This window comes from Dipodomys spectabilis, unplaced genomic scaffold, assembly GCF_019054845.1.
Source record: "Dipodomys spectabilis isolate Male_0828 unplaced genomic scaffold, ASM1905484v1 ptg000118l, whole genome shotgun sequence".
Classification (NCBI taxonomy): domain Eukaryota; kingdom Metazoa; phylum Chordata; class Mammalia; order Rodentia; family Heteromyidae; genus Dipodomys; species Dipodomys spectabilis.
In genome coordinates, this window is record NW_024870795.1 from 693,772 (window position 1) to 712,667 (window position 18,896).

Below are 18,896 nucleotides of genomic sequence, written 5' to 3' on the forward strand. Positions count from 1 at the left end.
CATTAGGTTCCCACATCTGTTTCCACACCCCGAATCAGAGGCCTGCCCTGCCCTGCCCAGCTCCACAGGGCCTAATCAAGAATGGAGCCTTTACCCACAACTACCAAGATCTCCACAACCCCCATGTCACTGGGGCCAGACCCACTCCCAGAGATAGGAGCACATGCCTGTCTTATGACAGGAAGAAAGGAACTCCTGACATCCTTATCACTCACTGTAAAAGCCTCAAATCTTCACTGAGCTGATGCTTCTCCCAAGCTACTCCCCCACAAACACAGCCAGAAATATGTACAAAAGCCAGGCATGGTGAGCCAAACATGGGCACAAGCCTGTAGTCCTTTACTCTGGAGGCTAAGGAGGTAGGCTAAGGGTTAGAGGACAGCCTGGGATTCACAGAAAACAACATCTATACCAAAAAAAAAGCTGGGTACCAGTGGCTCACGCCTGTATCCTAACTATTCAGGAGGCTGAGATTTAAGGCTAACAATTTCAAAGACAGCTTGAGCAGGAAAGTCTAAGAGATTTACCTTCAATTAATCACCAGAGAACTAGAAATGAAGCTGTTGGCTCAAAGCAGTAAAGCACTAGTCTTGGGCAAAGAGCTCAGAGATAGCACCCAGGCTCTGAGTTCAAGCCCCATGACAGACAAGACCAAAAAAAAAATCCTATTAACATCTTAATTTTATTTTCAGATACTATCTCACTATGTAGCCTAGACAACCCTTACTTGTCTGCTTCAGCCTCCTGAGGATTAAAAGTGTATACCCACATCCAGATTTAAATCTTTTTCTTTCTTCTTCTTTTCCTTTTTGCCAGTCCTGGAGCTTTAACTCAGGGCCTGGGCACTGTCCCTGAGCTTCTTTTGCTCAAAGCTAACACTCTATCATTTGAGCCACAGTGCCACTTGCAGCTTTTTCTGCTTATGTGGTACTGAGGAATTGAACCCAGGGCTTCATGCATGCTAGGCAAGCACTCTACCACTAAGCCACATTCCCCAGCCCTGAGATTTAAATCTTATTTTAAAGCACCATCATTGTAACTAGCTGTATGTATGAGAATTAAATGGGCCGGGCTTCTGGGGACATAACATGTTATGTGCAGATTCTATTATTTCCAAATTTGTCTACTTGGTAGTTTATTTTTAACTCCAAAACCAATACAGTTAGTACCCCGGTATCCAAGGAGGACCAGTTCCAGAACCACCCACCTCCCCACCCCAAGGCAGCCCTTTACATAATGGTGCAGAACTTGCATTTAACCTAGGCACATGCTCCTCTATACTCCAAATCATCTGTAAGTGGCTTATCATACCCAATAATCAGCTGTTGCACTGGATTGTTTACCAAGTGATCAAAAACGTCACATGTTTAACATAAACCCAGTTTTCTCCCAATTATTTTTGGTCCATAGTTGGTTTGGTCTGTGAGTGCAGAGCCCACAAACACGAAGAACTGTGCTGACCCTTTCTCAGTCAGTATGCAGATACTCAGTTATCCAGCCTTAGTTCAGGCCCCAGTACTGGGGGTGTGTGTACACAGTACATTTTGGCAGGAAGGTCACCTTCTATCTCAGTTTGGCTGGAGCCATGGGTCAGATTGAGGCGGTGAAGGTAGCTAGGCAGGGAGGTCATGGCCAGCTCAGGCAACCTGGAAGACCCAGCCAGGCAGAGGCTGAGCTTTGCTGTGCCTGGGAAGAATGCAGGGTGAGAAAACACTCCTTTCCCCTCAGCTTCAGGCCTTATCTTCAAGATGGGACTCAAAACAAAAAGTGGGAAAAGGAGGCATATATACAGACACTACAGCTAGCAGCAGGGAAAAGGGCTCCCAAACTGTGGCTGCATCTAATCCTCCCCGTGGCCCCCAGGAAACGCAGCACACAGCACGTCACACAACACAGGCTGACTGGTGCTTACTCAGTGCTATCGCAGACATTTCTCAGGCTGACATTCCATGTAACCTAAGCCTACCCTACTGTTGGACATCCTCCACTTTCTCCAGCCCTGTATTGCTACATCCACATTTCCCAGATACACAGCAGCCAATCAGGAGCTTTAAGTCAAAGGGTCCTGGGCTGGAGTCCAGCTCTCTCCCCACATTTCTTCAGCACAGCAGCCAGGAGGGTTCCCAACACCATGTTGGAAAGATGAAGAAGCTCAAAGACCAGGGCTTGGGCCTGAGTTCCCAATGTCAAATCTTAGTGTGGAGCCCAGACACTCGTGGGCTACACACTGGGTCCCAATCTAGCTGTCCTAGTGGTCAGAGTGGGTCCCTGGACAAGCCCCATGCCTCATGCAAGCAGCATAACTCCATGACATGGCAGAGGCAAAGAGCAAAGGCTCCTGAAATCAGAGCAGCTGGGCGCAAGCCCTGACTCAGCCACTTATTAGCAATTTAGGAAAAGTCTCCATAATTACAGTTATCATGTACATAAATTGATAGGACTGCACACTTAGGAAAATACTGGTAACTAAACAGGACAATGCATGTAGACTGGCATGCAGAGTAGTAGGTACTCTTAGCTGACTCCGCATTCAGTGCCAACCAGCACTTTTCCCAACACAAAACCTAACCAGATCCTTTCCTTTAAAATGATGGCTTCAGGGCTGGGAAGGTGGCTCAGTGGTAGAGCTCTTGCCTTGCATGCATGAGGCCCTGGGTTCAATTCCTCAGCACCACATAAGCAATAAGAAAAAAGCCAAAAGTGGTGCTGTGGCTCAAGTGGTAGAGTGCTAGCCTTGAGCTGAAGAGCTGAGGGACAGTGCCCAGGCCCAGAGTTCAGGCTCCACGACCGGACCCAAAAATAAAATAAAATAAAATGATGGCTTCAGGTCCAAGCCCCATCAAAGCACCCTGGCTCACTACACAAAGCAGAAGGACTTGAGGAGCCCACACTTATCCTATGTCCACATCCTGCTAACTAGTCATGTGACAGAAGAGCCTTCCTGGGGCCACAGCAACCAGTTCTTTTCTGTGATTTCAAGAAATGGTTTCTCCAACAATAAAGATGCACAAACCAATAGGGTCAATAGAATCAAGGACTAAAGCAGACTCCCAGGTTAACTCCCAGATTGCTTCTTCATGCTCTCCATCAACTCCAGCACCAAAAAAAAAAAAAAAAAAAACACGAGGTCCTGAGTTCAAGTCCCAGGACTGGCACAAAAAAATGGGGTGGAAGCTGGATACAGGTGGCTCACGGCTGTAATCCTAGCTACTCAAGAGACTGAGATCTGAGGATCATGGTTCAAAGCAAGCCTGAGCAGGAAAGCCAGAAGACCAGAAAACCAGAAGTGGCACTGTGGCTCAAGTGGAAGAGTGCTAGCCTTAAGCTGAAGAGCTCAGGGGCAGCGACCAAGCCCAGAGTTCAAGCCCCATGACCAAAAAAAAGTTCCTGCTTTAAAGGCCAGATGCTAGGAGCTCACATCTATAATCCTACTACTAGGAGGCTAACTAAGGATTGTGGTTCAAAGCCAGCCTGGGCATGAAAGCCAGTAAGACTCTTATCTGCAATTAACCACCCCAGAAAACTGGAAGTGGCACTGTGGCTCAAATGATAGAGTGTTTGCCTTGAGCTGAACAGCAGCTGAGGGACAGCACCCAGGCTTAAGAGTTCAAGCCCTACAACCAGTAACAACAACAAAAGATTACAAATAGCTAGTTCACACTTATACTTGTAGCTCTTTAGGAGGCTAAGATTATGGAGATGGCCAGTCAACGCCAGCCCTGTCAAAATATTCACCAGACTCCATCTCAACAACTAAAAAACTGAGCATGGTGCAGGCAGCTGTCATCCCAGCTATGCAGGAAGTATAAAGAGGACAGCAGAACAGGCTGGGCTGGGCTGGGGAGAAATCTAAGACCCTATTAAACAAATAATGAGAGCAAAACGCGTGGAGGCATGGCTCCTAACTAAACCCTACTTTCAGCTACAAAAGTTTAAAAATTAGTCTTCAACACGGCTGGGAAGGTGGCTTAGTGGTAGAGTGCTTGCCTAGCATGCATGAAGCCCTGGGTTCAATTCCTCAGTACCATATAAACAGATAAAGCCGGAAGTGGCACTGCGGCTCAAGTGGTAGAGCACTTGCCTTGAGCACAGAGTTCAAGCCCCAGGACTGGCGCCCCTCTTGCCCCCCCAAAAAAGTCATCAACACAAAGTACCTTCCTCTGTCATGACAATGACATCCGTGGGCCTGTCTGCCTGCATAGAGCATGTGAGCTGCATTCTGGGAAGCTACCCCTGCTGTACTGGGTCGCTTACGCTCCCACAGCTGTAAAACAGGGTGCGATCAGGGCATGGGGACAGTGACACGAGGCAGCGTCCACAGCACCGCAGAGGCTGGTGCTATGAGTCCCCTTGCACACTGAGACTGGTAAGCACTGTGCAGGCTCTCCTGGGCACAAAGGGGCCACAGTCCAAGAGCAGACACCTGAAACTTAAAACTTCAAGACCTCCTCTTACCTGCTCCTTAGACTCAGTATTCTTTGGCCTAGGGCTTTTTAGAGACAATTCCTGCAGAATTTCTGCAGGTGGTAACAAGCCATTTTCAAATGCCCACCCCTGAGGCCTGGGCTACTACACTTCATGGACATAATTCATATTTAACCCCCTAACTATCCTGTGAAAGAAGATGTCCCTTTCACCAGTCACAAGGCTGAGGCTCAAGAGTGAAGAAGGGGTGAGTTCATCAACAGCCAGGGTGGGAGCGGGTCCCAGATACACCTTCCACTGTCCTGCTGTACCAGGCCACCTTCTCACCTAATCTTACCTCCTTATACACCTAAGTCCCAACACTCACGTGGCTTAAAGTCAAATACATATGGTCAAATTAAATAGTAACCCAGAGCCAAAGAAATCTTCTATGTTTGCAAATGCCACATAGGTCAGTAGACCTAACCTGCCTCCTTCAGAAAAGGAGGAAACAAACCAGAAGCAAAGCATGGTAGCCAAGGGAAGGAGAATAAGCTAGGAGCAGTGGTTAGCACCACACCTTGGTCCTCCTCAAAGGCTCTGAGTACCAAATGTAACTCCATGCCAAAGGGTGGCTATTCAAACTCAGAGAAAGAAAAATTATGCTGTTTTTTCCAAAAGAGTGGCTTGTATTATATCCTGGAACAAAAACCCTATTTCAAACAATCTGCTTGCAGACACAGGTACATGCCCTCCCTGCAAGGACAGAGCAAGCAAGAAGCTACAGCTGCCTCCTCCCTGAGATTCAGCACGGCCCCCAGGTACACACTCCCTCCAGTAAAGGCAAAAGAGCATCCACACACGAGTCTCTTCCAACCCTAATAGCATGCTAAGAGTCCATGCTGCTAGTATTACCTTGTGCCTGGCTTTACATGTATTATAACTTACTTAATCTTCACAAAGCCTATCAGGAAGAACTTTATGTACTGGAGATCGTACCCAGGACCTCATTCATTAGGCAAGCACTCTTCCTCCACACGTTAGCCCCAGCCAGAAACATCTACAAAGGCAAGGAGTGAGGGAGGTAGCCTGTCTGCAATGGCTCAAACCTGAGCAGGGCTTTGTTCCCAGCACTTACCCCTCACTGACCTGGGAACATGAATCTAGACTGCGGACATCACCCAGAAACTCCAAGAACAGTTAGTCATGTGACTTCAGGCCATAGCCCACCCTGCCAAAGCTAACAGCACCTACAGTCTTTGGTGTCACAAAGCACCAAAAGTGCATGGCCCCTACTCTGGGACAGAACCTACTCAGCTCCTCCATTCCTGCATAGTCTAGATGATGATGGCCACAGCCTCATAAAAAGTCAGGTCCAGGACAGCACCCAGGCCCTGAGTTCAAGCCCCAGGACTAGAGAAAAAAAAAAGTCAGAAACTCAAGTCCAAAGGCATCTATCTATCTGGACACAGCAAAGTCCCACATGAAGCTTCCTGTGCCTTATCTTTAGTCTATATTAGGTGAACCACACAAAATGTTTATTTCCAATCTTTTTTTTTCCAACCATTTTTTTTTAAATTTCTGCCAGGTACCAATAGCTTGTGCCTGTAATCTTAGCTACTCAGGAGGCCAAGATCTAAGAGTTCAGAGTCAGGTTGGAAAGGAAAGTCCATGAAACTCTTAAACATCAAAAAAACTAGAAGTAGAGCTATGACACAAGAGAGCACCAGCCTTGAGCAAAAGAGCTCAGAGACAGCACCTAAGCCCTGAGTTCAAGCCTCAGAACCAACACCAAAAATAAATATCCCAGCAAGTTCACATAGGTCAGACACCTTGTATTCATATACTGTTTTGTAGAATGTGAACTTCTTTGTACAACTACATAAAGGTAATTTTTAAAAAATCAAAAATAAATACCCCAGCAATTTCACATAGATCATCTTAATACAAGAAAACGGTTTACATTATTAAAGACCTACTAAATAGTCACGCATTTGACAAACACCTATAGTGACAAAAACTGCCTTTCTATCAAAGTGTGGGGGGTTGGGGGGGGGGTGTTTGTTTGTTTTTGTTTTTCTGGTCATGGGGCTTGAACTCTGGGCCTGGGCTGTCCCTCAGCTCTTCAGCTCAAGGCTAGCACTCTACCACTTGAGCCACAGTGCCACTTCCGGCTTTTTCTGCTTATCTGGTGCTGAGGAATGGAACCCAGGGCCTCATGTACACAAGGCAAGCACTCTACCACTGAGTCACCTTCCTAGCCCACAGTGTGTGGTTTTAAAAGTTCCTGCTTTAGGGGCTGGGAAGTGGCTCAGTGGTAGAGCGCTTGCCTTGCATGCATGAGGCCCTGGGTTCGATTCCTCAGCACCATATAAGCAGAAAAAGCCAGAAGTGGGCGCTGTGACTCAAGTGGTAGAGCGCTAGCCTTGAGCTGAAGAGCTGAGGGACAGCGCCCAGGCCGAGTTCAAGCCCCACGACCGACAAAAAAAAAAAAAAAAGTTTCCTGCTTTAAAGGTCAGATGCTGGTAGCTCACACCTATAATCCTAACTACTAGGAGGCTAAGATCTGAGGATTGTGTTTCAAAGCCAGCCTGGGCAAGAAAGCATTTGAGACTCATCTCCAATTAACCACTAGAGCTAGAGGACAGCACCCAGGCCCTGGTTCAAGGCCTATAACTGACCAAAAAGAAAAAAGTTCCTGTTTTGACTCAGTGGCTTGGCTCTAGTTGAGAAAAAGAGGAACTGCTTTGGGATAAGAAAGGATTTTTGAACTGTAAGTTTTTGTCTTAAACAGGCTTCTTTCCAAGATGGAAATAAGACATATCAGATTGTTCAAGAAATAGCAGAGGGTGTGGGTATATTTTGAGATTAATTGTATATTGTTAATGTTATTTTAAAGTCATCTTATGTAAATACATTTTATCCTATCCAAACTAGCCAATCACAAGGAGATTGTGAGCTCAACCAATCTGAGCAGAGGGGCAGGGCCTGTTGCATTAGGGATAAATAGGGGAGCAGCCTTCCTGCTCTGTGTGCTTGTTTGCCAGATTTTTGGATGATGGCATACCCTTTTGCAGAAGTAGATCTTGCTTTGCTGAGACAATTCTTCATTTCTGTGTCTATCGTTGAAACTCCAACTGCTCTTGGAACAGAGGTGGAGGGGAGGAATGGTAGGAATTTACAGCACTCACATTTATCAACCAACAGTCTTCCCCCTAAGGATAAGAAATTACCAAGCAGGCCAAGGCAGCCAACTCAACCCACCTCAATTCACCTAACTGTGGACTGCTCACTTGGTTTTTCCCCAGGACAGGAAGAAGGCAACACAACCACCCAAGGCTTTTCAACCAATAGTCCTCAACAAGAGGCTGCCAGTGTGAGTCAACACACTACTAGCATTCACGTCACAGGCAGAAGTCAGGCATGAAAGGCACTCTAGCACAAAGACCTATCCTGGTGATACCACCCAGCACCCTCTGACAATGTTGGCTAGGCCATCACAAACATTTGCAGGCAGCTTACATAGTTCCAATTGCATTTATTTCAACAACTTGAACAAAAACCAAACCTAGTCCCAGACCTCCTCAGCCACTGGACGGGTGAAGCGATAGGGACCTCTAATCCTCAGTTTCTTCATCTATACACTAAGCAGCCCAGCCAAATCCTATCAGCAAGAGCTTCAGAGTGGGGTGGGCCTGGGTCTACAAGGCATCTTCCATGACTCAGCTGGGGTCTCTGGGCTTATGTTTCCTTATCTGAAAAATGAGTAAGCAGCCAGGCACCATGCCTGTAATCCTAGCTACTCAGGAGGCTGAGATCTGAGGATCTCAGTTCAAAGCCAGCCCAGGCAGGAAAGTCCAGAAGACTCTTATTTCCAATTAACTACCAGAAAAAAAAAAAAAAAAAAAAGCCATAAGTGGAACTATGTCTCAAATGAAAAGAATGCCAGCCTTGAACAAAATAGCTCAGGGACAGCACCCAGCTCCAGAGGTCAATCCCAAGAACCTGCATGTGCACGCATGTGCGCGCAAGCATGCGCGTGCAAGCATGTGTGTGCACGCACACACACAAACACACACACAGCGGCGTAGGGCCAGGTGAGAGCATTAGAGATGACCAAGGATACCCTAGCAGAAGAAAGGGGGCACTGTGGACAATGGAGACTCTAGGATGGAACCATAACCCCATAGAGGGAAGACTACTGCAGCAGGACAACTTCCCAACTCCAGTACCAGCAACACTCCTGGAGACCAAGGCAAGATCTGGAATTCCAAGATAACCATTCATACCTCCATGCCCACCCTTTGCTGCCACTGCTGTGGGTAGGGCGTGCACGGTGGAAGCAATGACAGTGCACATCAGAGACCCTCACAGAAGATTTGCACCCCTCACCTAGCTCAGGTCACCAGTCAATCACAAGAAAAGCAAAAGACTAGTAAGTGTGGATGCAGAGCTGAGAACTGTCAGGGTGGCTTCATCACAATGCCTTAGATCAGGCTCTCCACCAGGGTATACTCAACAAAAGCTCTTCCTCCCATTCCAGGGTACCAAAGCACAGGGCAGAAACAAGGCAGGGCCCAAGTGCTGATGAGAAGCTCCCAGCAGCAGCACAAAACAAGCAAGCCACACCCAAAAACTCTAGCTGCCATTCACAGCTACACCAAGAAGGGATAAGGCATTTGGTACCACAGGAAATGCTGTGAGTGCCTGCTCAGCATTTGCCCTCACAGAAAAGGTACAGGCAAAAGTACATTTTAATCATCTTACTATTGTCACAGACCACATAACACGCTGGTCAAGAATGGCCTGCAGAGCCAGGCACCAGTGGCTCATGTCTATAATCCTAGCTACTCAGGAGGCTGAGATATGAGGACTGTAGTTTGAAGCCAGCCAAGGCAGAAAAGTCCATGAGACATCTCCAATTAACTACTCAGAAAAAGCTGGAAGTGGAACTGTGGCTCAAATGGTAGAGCACTAGCCTTGAGCAAAAGAAGCTCAGGGACAGTGCCTAGGCCCTGAGTTCAAGCCCCACAACCAGCAGAAAAAAAGTCTGCAGTGGCAGGATGGAGGACGGTCCCCTAAGATTTTATCACCTGGAGATACCATAGCCATCTTAGTTTGGGTAAGTATACACTCATGTTCACCCATGGATGGACTCACCGAAGGACAAGTGTCCCAGAACATGCCTCAACACCCACTGATGCACAAGATACATTACACTTAGTAGCTCCTGAGTTTCCTAATCTAAAGGCCAATATTATTGAGTGCCAGTAGCTCACACCTATAGTCCTAGCTTCTCAGGAGGCCAAGATCTGAGAATCACAGTCTGGTTCAGAGTCAGCCTGGGCAGACAACTTCTGAAGCCTCTTACCTTCAATCAACCAGCAAAAAGGGAGAAGTGGAGACATGGCTCAAGTGGCAGAGCACCAGCCCAGTGAGGCCCTGAGTTCAAGTCCCAGTACTGGCACACACAACCAACCAACCAATACTGTTAAATCAGATAATGGCTTCAGGGCAGATCTTAACTAGAGGGTGCTGTCAGCTCAAGAAGAGGAAGCTTGAGAGAACAGCTGAAGCGGAAGCTGGCAATAACAGATAACTGTCTCCACTGAGCACCACTGTAAAAGCTGGGGCCAGAAAACACAGAGCTGGAATTTTCACCACTCTAGGGTTTAACCGGGCTGACCCATAAGGCTGCAAGCCTCAGGGGCTCTACCTCCAGGGGTCTCAGAAAAAGAGCTAATCCTCACCTCCTAAGTGAAGTTGGGAGCATAAGTGAAACCCCAGCCATCAACTACCCAAGTTTAAAAAAACCACAAGCGCCAACACTTCCCTTGCATTATGCAGTGCTAGGCATGCTATCCTTCCGTGTATTAAACTTCCATACAGCAGTCAGTCCTCACAATTGCCCTGTATGGTGCCAGAGGAACAGTGCACCTGGCTGCTGTTGTGTAAGAACGGGCAAGAGGACTGCAAACGGGGGCCCTGGGGGGCAAAGAGCTCCCTCCAGGTTTCCAAAGATGCCCGAAAAAGATGAGTTAATGGCAGGAGATGAACAAAGGTTGACTCTGTCCCAAGGAATGGACTCCACAAGTTGGCTCTGCCCTCCTCTGTCAGAATCAAGATATGTGGCCTCCCCTGCTTTTAAGACTTAGAGATGGGGCTGGGAATGTGGCTTAGTGTAAAGTGCTTACCTAGCAAGCACAAAGCCCTGGGTTGATTCCGCAGCACCACATAAACAGGAAAAGCTAGAAATGGTATTGTGGCTCAAGTGGTGGAGTGCTAGCCTTGAGCAAAAGAAGCTCAGGGACAGTACCCAAGCCTTGAGTTCAAGCCACAGGACTGATGGGGGAAAAAAACCCAGAGACGTGTAGTTAGTAGGTCTCCAAAGCTGCAAGGCAGGGTCACTGAAGCATCCTCAGCAGTTTGTCCTGGAGTCAGGCTATCCCAGGCTGGCCTTGTTTCCCATGTATGTGGAACCCCAGCCCGTCACTCTTATGGCCACCCTGCAAAGCATCCCTCCACAGAGTGGGGGGGGGGGGGGGGGGGGGGGGGGGGCTTAGGCACTTCAGTGTGTGTCCAGAGCCTAGAGCTGCAGCATGCAGGCTGGATGCAGTACAGTGGCACTAGCAGGCCCCAAGAAGGCCAATCACTGGCTCCCTCAGGTTGAAATCCTGCTTCAGTGTGAACAGGGTATCAAGTCTGCAGATACCACTATCTGACCAGAAATAGCTGGGTGTCAGTGATAAATCCAAACCCATACACAGGGAAGCTCTGGGGGAAGAAGCACCCCTCACCCACAGAGGTAGTAAATCTCAACGTCTGGTTCTGCCTTCCGATCTTTATCTGCCATCCCTTCTTTTCTGTACCCACAGCCAGAGTGGCCAGGGCTCTCACCTCAGGCTGATGCCCATGAACGTCTGCCTCCATCTCTTTCACCTTTCCAGTCCTTCCTGTATACCCTGGCCAGAGGACTCTTCCTAAAATACCACCACTCTGCCAGCCTCCTCAAATTTCTACCTACCCTGTCAAAAATGTTGCTGGCTCCACACTGTCCCAGATCAAATGCAAACTCCTTAGCTTAGCAACTCAGGCGTCCTGTGAGCACTCCCAAGACAAAGCACATCCTTGCCTCTTGTCTTCTCTGTGGTCTGCTCACTCACTGGCTGATCATATCCTGATCCACACTGACCACTCTGTGCACCACACCCTCTCCACTCAGGCAAGGCCTGTGGGGCTTCACACCCAGCCCCCAAGCTGGCCGTGGACTGGAAGGTCTGAGGGCTTCCTAGAAGAGATGGAAGCTGATTCACGCTGCTCAGAGCACACATTTCAGCTCCCAATGAGTCTTTTCTAGTGTGATTTCCTTCTGATGCACCTTCAACTTTAGATGTCTCCATCTCCTCTGAGATGGTTAGAGATGGTGGCTTCTATCTGTGTCTTTCACACTGGGGCAGGCAAAGCAAGACAATAGCCACAGCTACCCTTTCTGTGTACCAGGCACTGGATGGAGGCTAATAAAAAAGTTTCCTCTTTTTCCTGGAATCCCTCTAAAATGTTATCCCCACACTGCAGACGGAGGAGATGAGGGTCAGGGAAGATGGGGACCTCACTTAAGGCCATGCATTGAGTGGCAGGCAGAGTTAATCCACATAAGCTCCACTGCAAAGCCCATCTTCTGTTGGGCAGGCAGCAAAAGGAAAGGCAGCCTCTCACTGCTCTCTTCACTCCCTTACTCAACAGCTCAGTGAAGACTTCCTATGGGCCAAGGGCCAGGGCAAGGTGCAGCAGACAATCCTCTGCTCGCACACTGCTCCCAGCCTGGCAGAGGGCAAGGGGGTCCTCCAGCACCGACCAATCTCCCAAAGAACAGCACTGGTCCCCAGATCACAGAAAGCCTGTCCCCCATGGACAAAGAGGGTCGAGCTAGGTAGGGATGTTCTCCCCTCAAGGCACAAGCCTAAAGCCTCACACACTTCAAAGCAGCACCAGCAGGTAGTAAGAAGAGGGGTCCAAGCCAGCCCTGCAGTCATGAAACCCAATTCTTCCACAGTTACACAATGGCTAACCACATACCCTATGCACCTCATCTTAAACGGTGGGAACAGTTAATACTTAAACAATTATGTGCTAGATAACATTCCAAGCATCTGGCATATATTATCTCATTTAACCCTCCTTATGAGGAGGTGATGCTATTACCCTCAATCCACCTGGCTCTAAATCTAATATGCTACACTGCCTCCTACCCAAGGCTGAACATTCTTCACTGGGCTGCTGCAAGGCACCTCCCATGGGCTAAAGCTTCTAGCTAAGTGCTTAACACATGGCTAATGCCCACACAAATGTTAAGTCTCCACCTCCTCACACTGAAACACTAATCTCCTATACTAGTGGGGCTAGATAGCTCAGTTTCTAAGGAGCCAAGTAACCCACAGAGGAGTTAGGAAGATCCAAGTCTGAGTCCCAGGTCTGCCACTCAGTCAGTCATTGGGCCCCTCAGATATGCAGAGGAAGGGGTTACAAGCACATGTATTTCACTTCCCCTGCGATGGTAGGCATGAGGGCAGGTACCCCTCAAGGCCAGGGAGTGCGGCTGGGCAAGCCTCCTCCACAGATCACACTTGTGGTCTTGCAGTTGTTTTCTCACTTAAATTTCAGGGAAGAGTGGCATGTCCACCTCCTGCCAGTAGAAGCTGGGAGGATGCTGGATCTCATCTGCCTGCATCATTGCTGTATGCCCAGAACACGGGCAGCAGAGTAACCGCTTAACACACGTGTAGAAAGCAAAATGCTATCCTGTAGAGCTTCCCACGCAAGAAAGTCTCTGGCTGGAGGCAGGGCTCAAGTGGTAGCAAGCTGTGGTCTAGAGTTCAAATCCTAGTACAAACAATAAAAATAGTTTTATAAAGGCCTCCGTGTCTGCCTAAGAGTGAGCATCCACAGCCAAGCAGGCAGAGGTTTCAACACTCAGGCCCCTTGCTCTGCCACTGAGTCCTTGTGCTGTCCAGTCTTCAGTCCTTTGTCCTTTTCCAGGGAATATAAAGGTATAAATCTTCTACTACTAGTCAGAAAAGACCTGCTTTCAAAGAGATAGATTATCAGCTCCTTAATCTTACACTATTGCTCTTCGGCTACTTTTCTACAAGTATTCTACCCAAAAGAGTCCAGCTGGATTTAAAGAACAGGGAAGCATATACAAGTAGAGCCTGAGTTGAACTGTGTATTTTATCTACTCAAGGACCCCACCAAGACACATTAGTGCCAACTCTACTGTTTAACCTGGTAACACTATAAGGGGCCTCTCCTGTCAGCTCTAGTCAGACAAAGCCATCTAAGAGCCAGAGACAACTCCTTAGGGGCTTTCTCCTCCCTTCACTGCTACAAATTCCAACATCAAGCACCAGAATTGTAACTCTCAGAATAGTAATTCCTAAATTAGAAGCTAGTGTTACATTAGGAAAAGTGCTTTGAAATTGTGAAGCACTTAGGGACAGTAGTAAGGTTATTACATAAGAGAATGCAAATAAATTCCATTTGTCTAAGCATTCTTAACCAGGTAGGTGAAACTGACTCCAACAAAAGCATGATCTTCATGCCTGTAATCCTAGCTACTCAGAAGGCTAAGATCTGAGGATCACAGTTCAAAGCCAGCCAGGCAGGAAAGTCTGTGAAACTCTTATGTCCATTAAACACCAGAAGACTGGAAGTAGCGCTGTGGCTCAAGTGGTAGAGCATTTGCTCTGAGCAGAAGAACAGCACACAGGCCCTAAGTTCAAGACCCACGACTGACCAAAAAAAAAAAAAGCATGATCTTCACTCCAAAGTCAAGTGCATTTTAGAATCTCAAACACTATTTCTCTCAATGGAAAAGTGAGACCTAGCTATTTTCTCTACCATCAGACACAATTCATTCCCTATGGTGCAGCCCCCACTCTACCCCTTCTGTCCTGTTTCAACTATCTACACTGGTTATCAGATAATTCAAGCAGTAAATAAATTTGAAGTAAGTAGAGGCCAGTGGTCCAGCCACTGGGGACTCACACCTGTAAACCTAGCTACTTAGGTTGAGACCTGAGGATCATGCAGTTTGAAGTGGTGGGGAGAGGAGGGGACGACTCTGAGGTTCTTATCTCCAGTTAGCAACCAAGAAGCCTTGAACAAAGGAAAAAACTAAGGGTCAGAACCCAGACTGTGAGTTCAAACCCCAATACTAGTACAAAAAAAAAAAAGTACTTAGGACTGTGAGGAATAAGCTATAAACCAAGGGGCTAAATTCAGACACAGACACATCCCAGAAGACCACAGTAAGCTAATTTTTTCTCTCTTTCCTTTCCTTTTTTCTTTAAGAAAGAACTGGCCTTGAACTTGTAATCCCCCTGCTTTTTCAATGATTAGGAGTATGGCACTGCACCCAACTCTTTTAGCCATTTGAGTTCCAGGTGAGGCTTGAGTCCCTAGAAATATAGCCTTAGAAAACAGCAAGGGCTGGGAAGGTGGCTCAGTGGTAGAGCGCTTGTCTTGCATGCATGAGGCCCTGGGTTTGATTCCTCAGCACCATATAAGCAAAAAGAAAAAAGCCGGAAGTGGTGTTGTGGCTCAAGTGGTAGAGTGCTAGCCTTGAGCTGAAGAGCTGAGGGACAGCGCCCAGGCCCAGAGTTCAGGCCACACGACCAGACCCCCCCCCAAAAAAAGAAAAGAAGAAAATAGTTCAAAATCTGTACTGTCCAAGAGTTCAAGTTGTGTCCCACATTAAGCTGCTGTTCTCTCCATACTACTTCTCACTGTTAAACAAGATTTCCTACTCAAAGCATCTAGCACACAACCCATGGACCACAAACACTGCACCTTCCTCACTGTTAAAGTATCATTAGATTCTCGAACCCACCAGCATCTTAGTAACAGGGACCAATGCAGTCTAGAGCCTGCCAGATGTGTTCTTACTGATCTGCAATGGTTCCACCCTTCCCTTCTGCTTCCCTCCCCCCTCCCCCATCTGTGGAGTAATAACTTGAAGATACCATAACACACACACACACACACACACACACACACAAACACACACACACACCACCATCTTATCCACCTATCAAATGCCCAGCAAACACCTTCAAGACTTTGTATTAAGCGAGCTCATCCAGATGAAATAGTGTCTAGCAGATAGCATCTTCTCTACACCTTCCAGTCTTTTCAGAACGCCCAGTAAGAGCTACACAGAGGACTCTAGAAGGCCTGAGGTGTCATGTGCTCTTCCTGGGTCATTCCTGTCACTTTCCATCACATGTGGAGGGAGAACTGTCCTTCCATACCTAAAGTGCTGCCCTGGGCAACCCCAACCGGCTGCTCTACTCATCCTCCCCTGCTTTTTGCCCTGAGAGCACACTTACAAAACTTCAGCCTGGGGGCTGGGAAGGTGGCTCAGTGGTAGAGCGCTTGCCTTGCATGCCTGAGGCCCTGGGTTCGATTCCCCAGCACCACATAAGCAAAAAGAAAAAAAAAAAAGCCAGAAGTGGCCCTGTGGCTCAAGTGGTAGAGTGCTAGCCTTGAGCTGAAGAGCTGAGGGACAGCACCCAGGCCCAGAGTTCAGGCCCCACGACCGAAAAAACTTCAGCCTGCTTTTAAAAGCCTCACCCGCCGGGCGCTGGTGGCTCATGCCTGTAATCCTAGCTACTCAGGAGGCTGAGATCTGAGGATCGCGGTTCAAAGCCAGCCCGGGCAGGAGAGACCGTGAGACTCCAATCTCCAATAAACCACCAGAAAACCGGAAGTGGCGCTGTAGCTCAAGTGGTAGAGCGTTCGCCTTGAGCTGAAGAGCTGAGGGACAGCGCCCAGGCCCAGAGTTCAAGCCCCACAGCCGACAAAAAAAAAAAAAAAAGCCTCACCCAAAACTGTCATGGAGAAGTGGTTCTCTGCTCAGGCTGGGGCCTACGCCTACCCCACCACCTCTAAAACTAGTTTTTGATCAGCATTAAATATTAAACATTTGTGATCAATCCAGAAAGTATATTAGCCCGTCTAAACTAGTCACTCTTGTTCAGCATCCCTTGATTAAACAAGGAGCTGGGCTCCTCAAAACCATTTAGTTCAAAGTTCACAAGCAAACATCTGGAGGCCCTGCAGGGAGGTGCCTGCACAAGGCCTTGATGCAGCAGGTGAATGGCCTAGGCTCACACAGTGCGGTGGCCAAAGCTTTTTTGACCAGGTGGGGCTCCTGCTCTCCCACCTAGGTGGCAGACCTTTGTAAAAGGTCCCAGAGTGGATGTTGTGGACAGGCTTGGATGGGGGTGGGGGCAGGAGAAACCATCTCAGGCTCGACTAGCGCCTTCCTTCATTACCAAAACAAACACCACGAGTGGAGCTAGCTCTCTGCCTTCCAGTTCACTCACCTGATCCGAACCACCTCCATAGTCGGCAGTTCCAACCTTTACCAGCTGACAGTTCAGGGGGAAAGGGAGGCTGCGCCTCCTTGGGTGCATCGTGTCCAGGCCATATATTGGGGCTCTGAGCCTGGTGGCAACCCCCCTCCCCAAGGCTGCGGCCTCACAAGAGCAATTGTGCGTTCATCCCGGTGACCCTCACTGCTCAGCTCGCAGGGCAGCTCGGAGGCGGCGGCCCAGGGAAGGGCCCTGTGCTGTTCCGGGCACGCGGATGCCCGCCCTCCCCTCCCTCCCTCTCTCCTGCTCGCTCCCGGGCGGCCTCCCCAGAAAGGGCAACTCTGGAGCCTGAGAAGGCACAGCGCCCCGACCACCCCCACCGCAGCGAGAGCCGCTCCCCTACTTCCCGGAGGACGCGCCCTAGGTACAGGGGAGGGGACACGAGTCGGGGTCAGGAGTGGCAACGGGATCTTGATGCAGGGGAGGGCAGGGCGGGGAGGGCAGGGCGGGCTGACGCAGACTAAGCTAAAAGTGTGACCAGTCCAGGGCCCCCGATCGTGGGGGGCCGAGGGCGGGAGGTGTAGGCGGGGGAAGGGGGGGCGGTGGAGAGGTTCAGACTTAGGACCACCGGAGGAAGGGAAGGCTGGGGGGAGGGGGGAACCGAACAAATCCAAACTGAGGCCGCAGAGGAGGAGTTGTCCGAGGTCCAGGCGAGGCCGCAGAGAGGGGAAGGGAGTTTGGAGAAATGGGGGCCTAGCCTGGGCCCTGATGGAAACGGCGGCCTAGCTGGGGCCGTGGAGACGAGGAAGGAGACCTAGCTGGGCCGCGAGGAGGAAGGCGGGGAGGGGCGGGGGGACTCCGCCCGGGTGGCGGTAGAGGGTGGCGGGGCCCGGCCCACGGGGCAGAGAGGGTCCAGGCTGGGTTCTGGGGGAGACTGGCCTGGACGCGGAAGGGGAGAGGGGGCTCCAGCCGGAGGCAGGGGCGGGGGCTGGAGGGAGGCAGGGTCAGCGCCCGTCCAGGCAGCCCGCGACCCCCTCCGGAACCCCAGGGGTGGCGTCCACCTAGGGTCTGGGACCCCGCCCCTCCCCCACCCCCCGGCGTTCGCCCCCTCCTCCCCGGGCCGGGGGTCGGCGGGGGAGGGGAACGCGAGCTCCGGCAGGGCCGCGGGGCCAGGGCCGCGGGGCCCTTACCATGGTGGCGGCGGCGGCGGCGGTCCCGGTCCCGGCGTCGGTGGCTCTCCCCCCCGCAGCAGGGCCCAGCGCTTCCACTTCCCCGGGTGCCCAGGAGTGAACATCCGGGTCAGCGCCCCCCTCCCCCCGCGCCGGGCCGCCGCCACCTTCCTTCTCCGCCCCGGCCGGGCCCGGCCCGCCCCCCACGCCGCCAGCTCCCGGCCAATGAGCGCGCGGGGCTGCGGCGATCGCCAAGTATGGAGCGCCGCGCGGGGGGCGGAGCTTCGCGTGGGGAAGCGGGGTGGAGCCTGCTCTGGGGGGCGGCCCCAGGGTTGGGGGCGGAGCCTGCGCGGGCGGGGCGGCGCTGGCTGGCGCCGCACGGGGCCGGGGTGGGGAGGGGAAGGGGTGGGCTGGGGGCGCAGGGCTTTGGAGGCCTCCGTCAGCTCCGACGTCCGGCGTGAGACCCCGTGGCTGCCGATCGCGGGGGACCACGGGCGAGGATGCGGAAGGCACGGGGGCTGGGAGGGGACTCGTCCTTCCGCGCCCCACCCCGGAGCACACGCCTGCAGCAGCGGACCGGAACTGGTGCGGACAGCGGCCTGGCGCGGCCCTGCCCGGCCCTGCGGGGACCCTGGCCCGGAGTCTCCGCGGGGCAGCTTGCTGAGGATGGGGACCTGGAGCTCTCCGGGGCCTCACACCCCGGCCTCGGGAATTCACGATTCCGTGGGTGGAGGACCTGCTGTTTACCAGGCCTTGTTTTAGGAACCAAATGGTGATGGGCTGAGACTTGGAGATCTCGGCCTTCCTGGCTACCTGTGACAGGCTATTGTGAGATGACCCAGGTTTAAAAAAAGAGAGAGGGGCTGGGAAGGTGGCTCAGTGGTAGAGCGCTTGCCTTGCATGCCTGAGGCCCTGGGTTCGACTCCTCAGCACCACATAAGCAAAAAGA

The 18,896-nt window shown here is 50.6% G+C and overlaps 1 protein-coding gene across 3 annotated transcripts in view; it reads right to left on the reverse strand.

Annotated features, from left to right (window-relative positions):
* Nucleotides 1–18,096, reverse strand: part of Capzb (capping actin protein of muscle Z-line subunit beta) — a 122,942-nt gene extending 104,846 nt beyond the window's left edge. The window contains exon 1 of one of the 3 annotated variants that reach the window (XM_042688637.1): nucleotides 17,969–18,096. In XM_042688637.1, coding sequence (XP_042544571.1) covers nucleotides 17,969–17,971 — 3 coding nt within the window. In that variant the 5' untranslated portion in view covers nucleotides 17,972–18,096. Of the gene's footprint in view, nucleotides 1–16,790; nucleotides 16,897–17,968 lie in introns of those variants that run through there. The other 2 variants (XM_042688636.1, XM_042688639.1) reach the window with 2 other exon arrangements.
* Nucleotides 18,097–18,896: the final 800 nt, after the last annotated feature.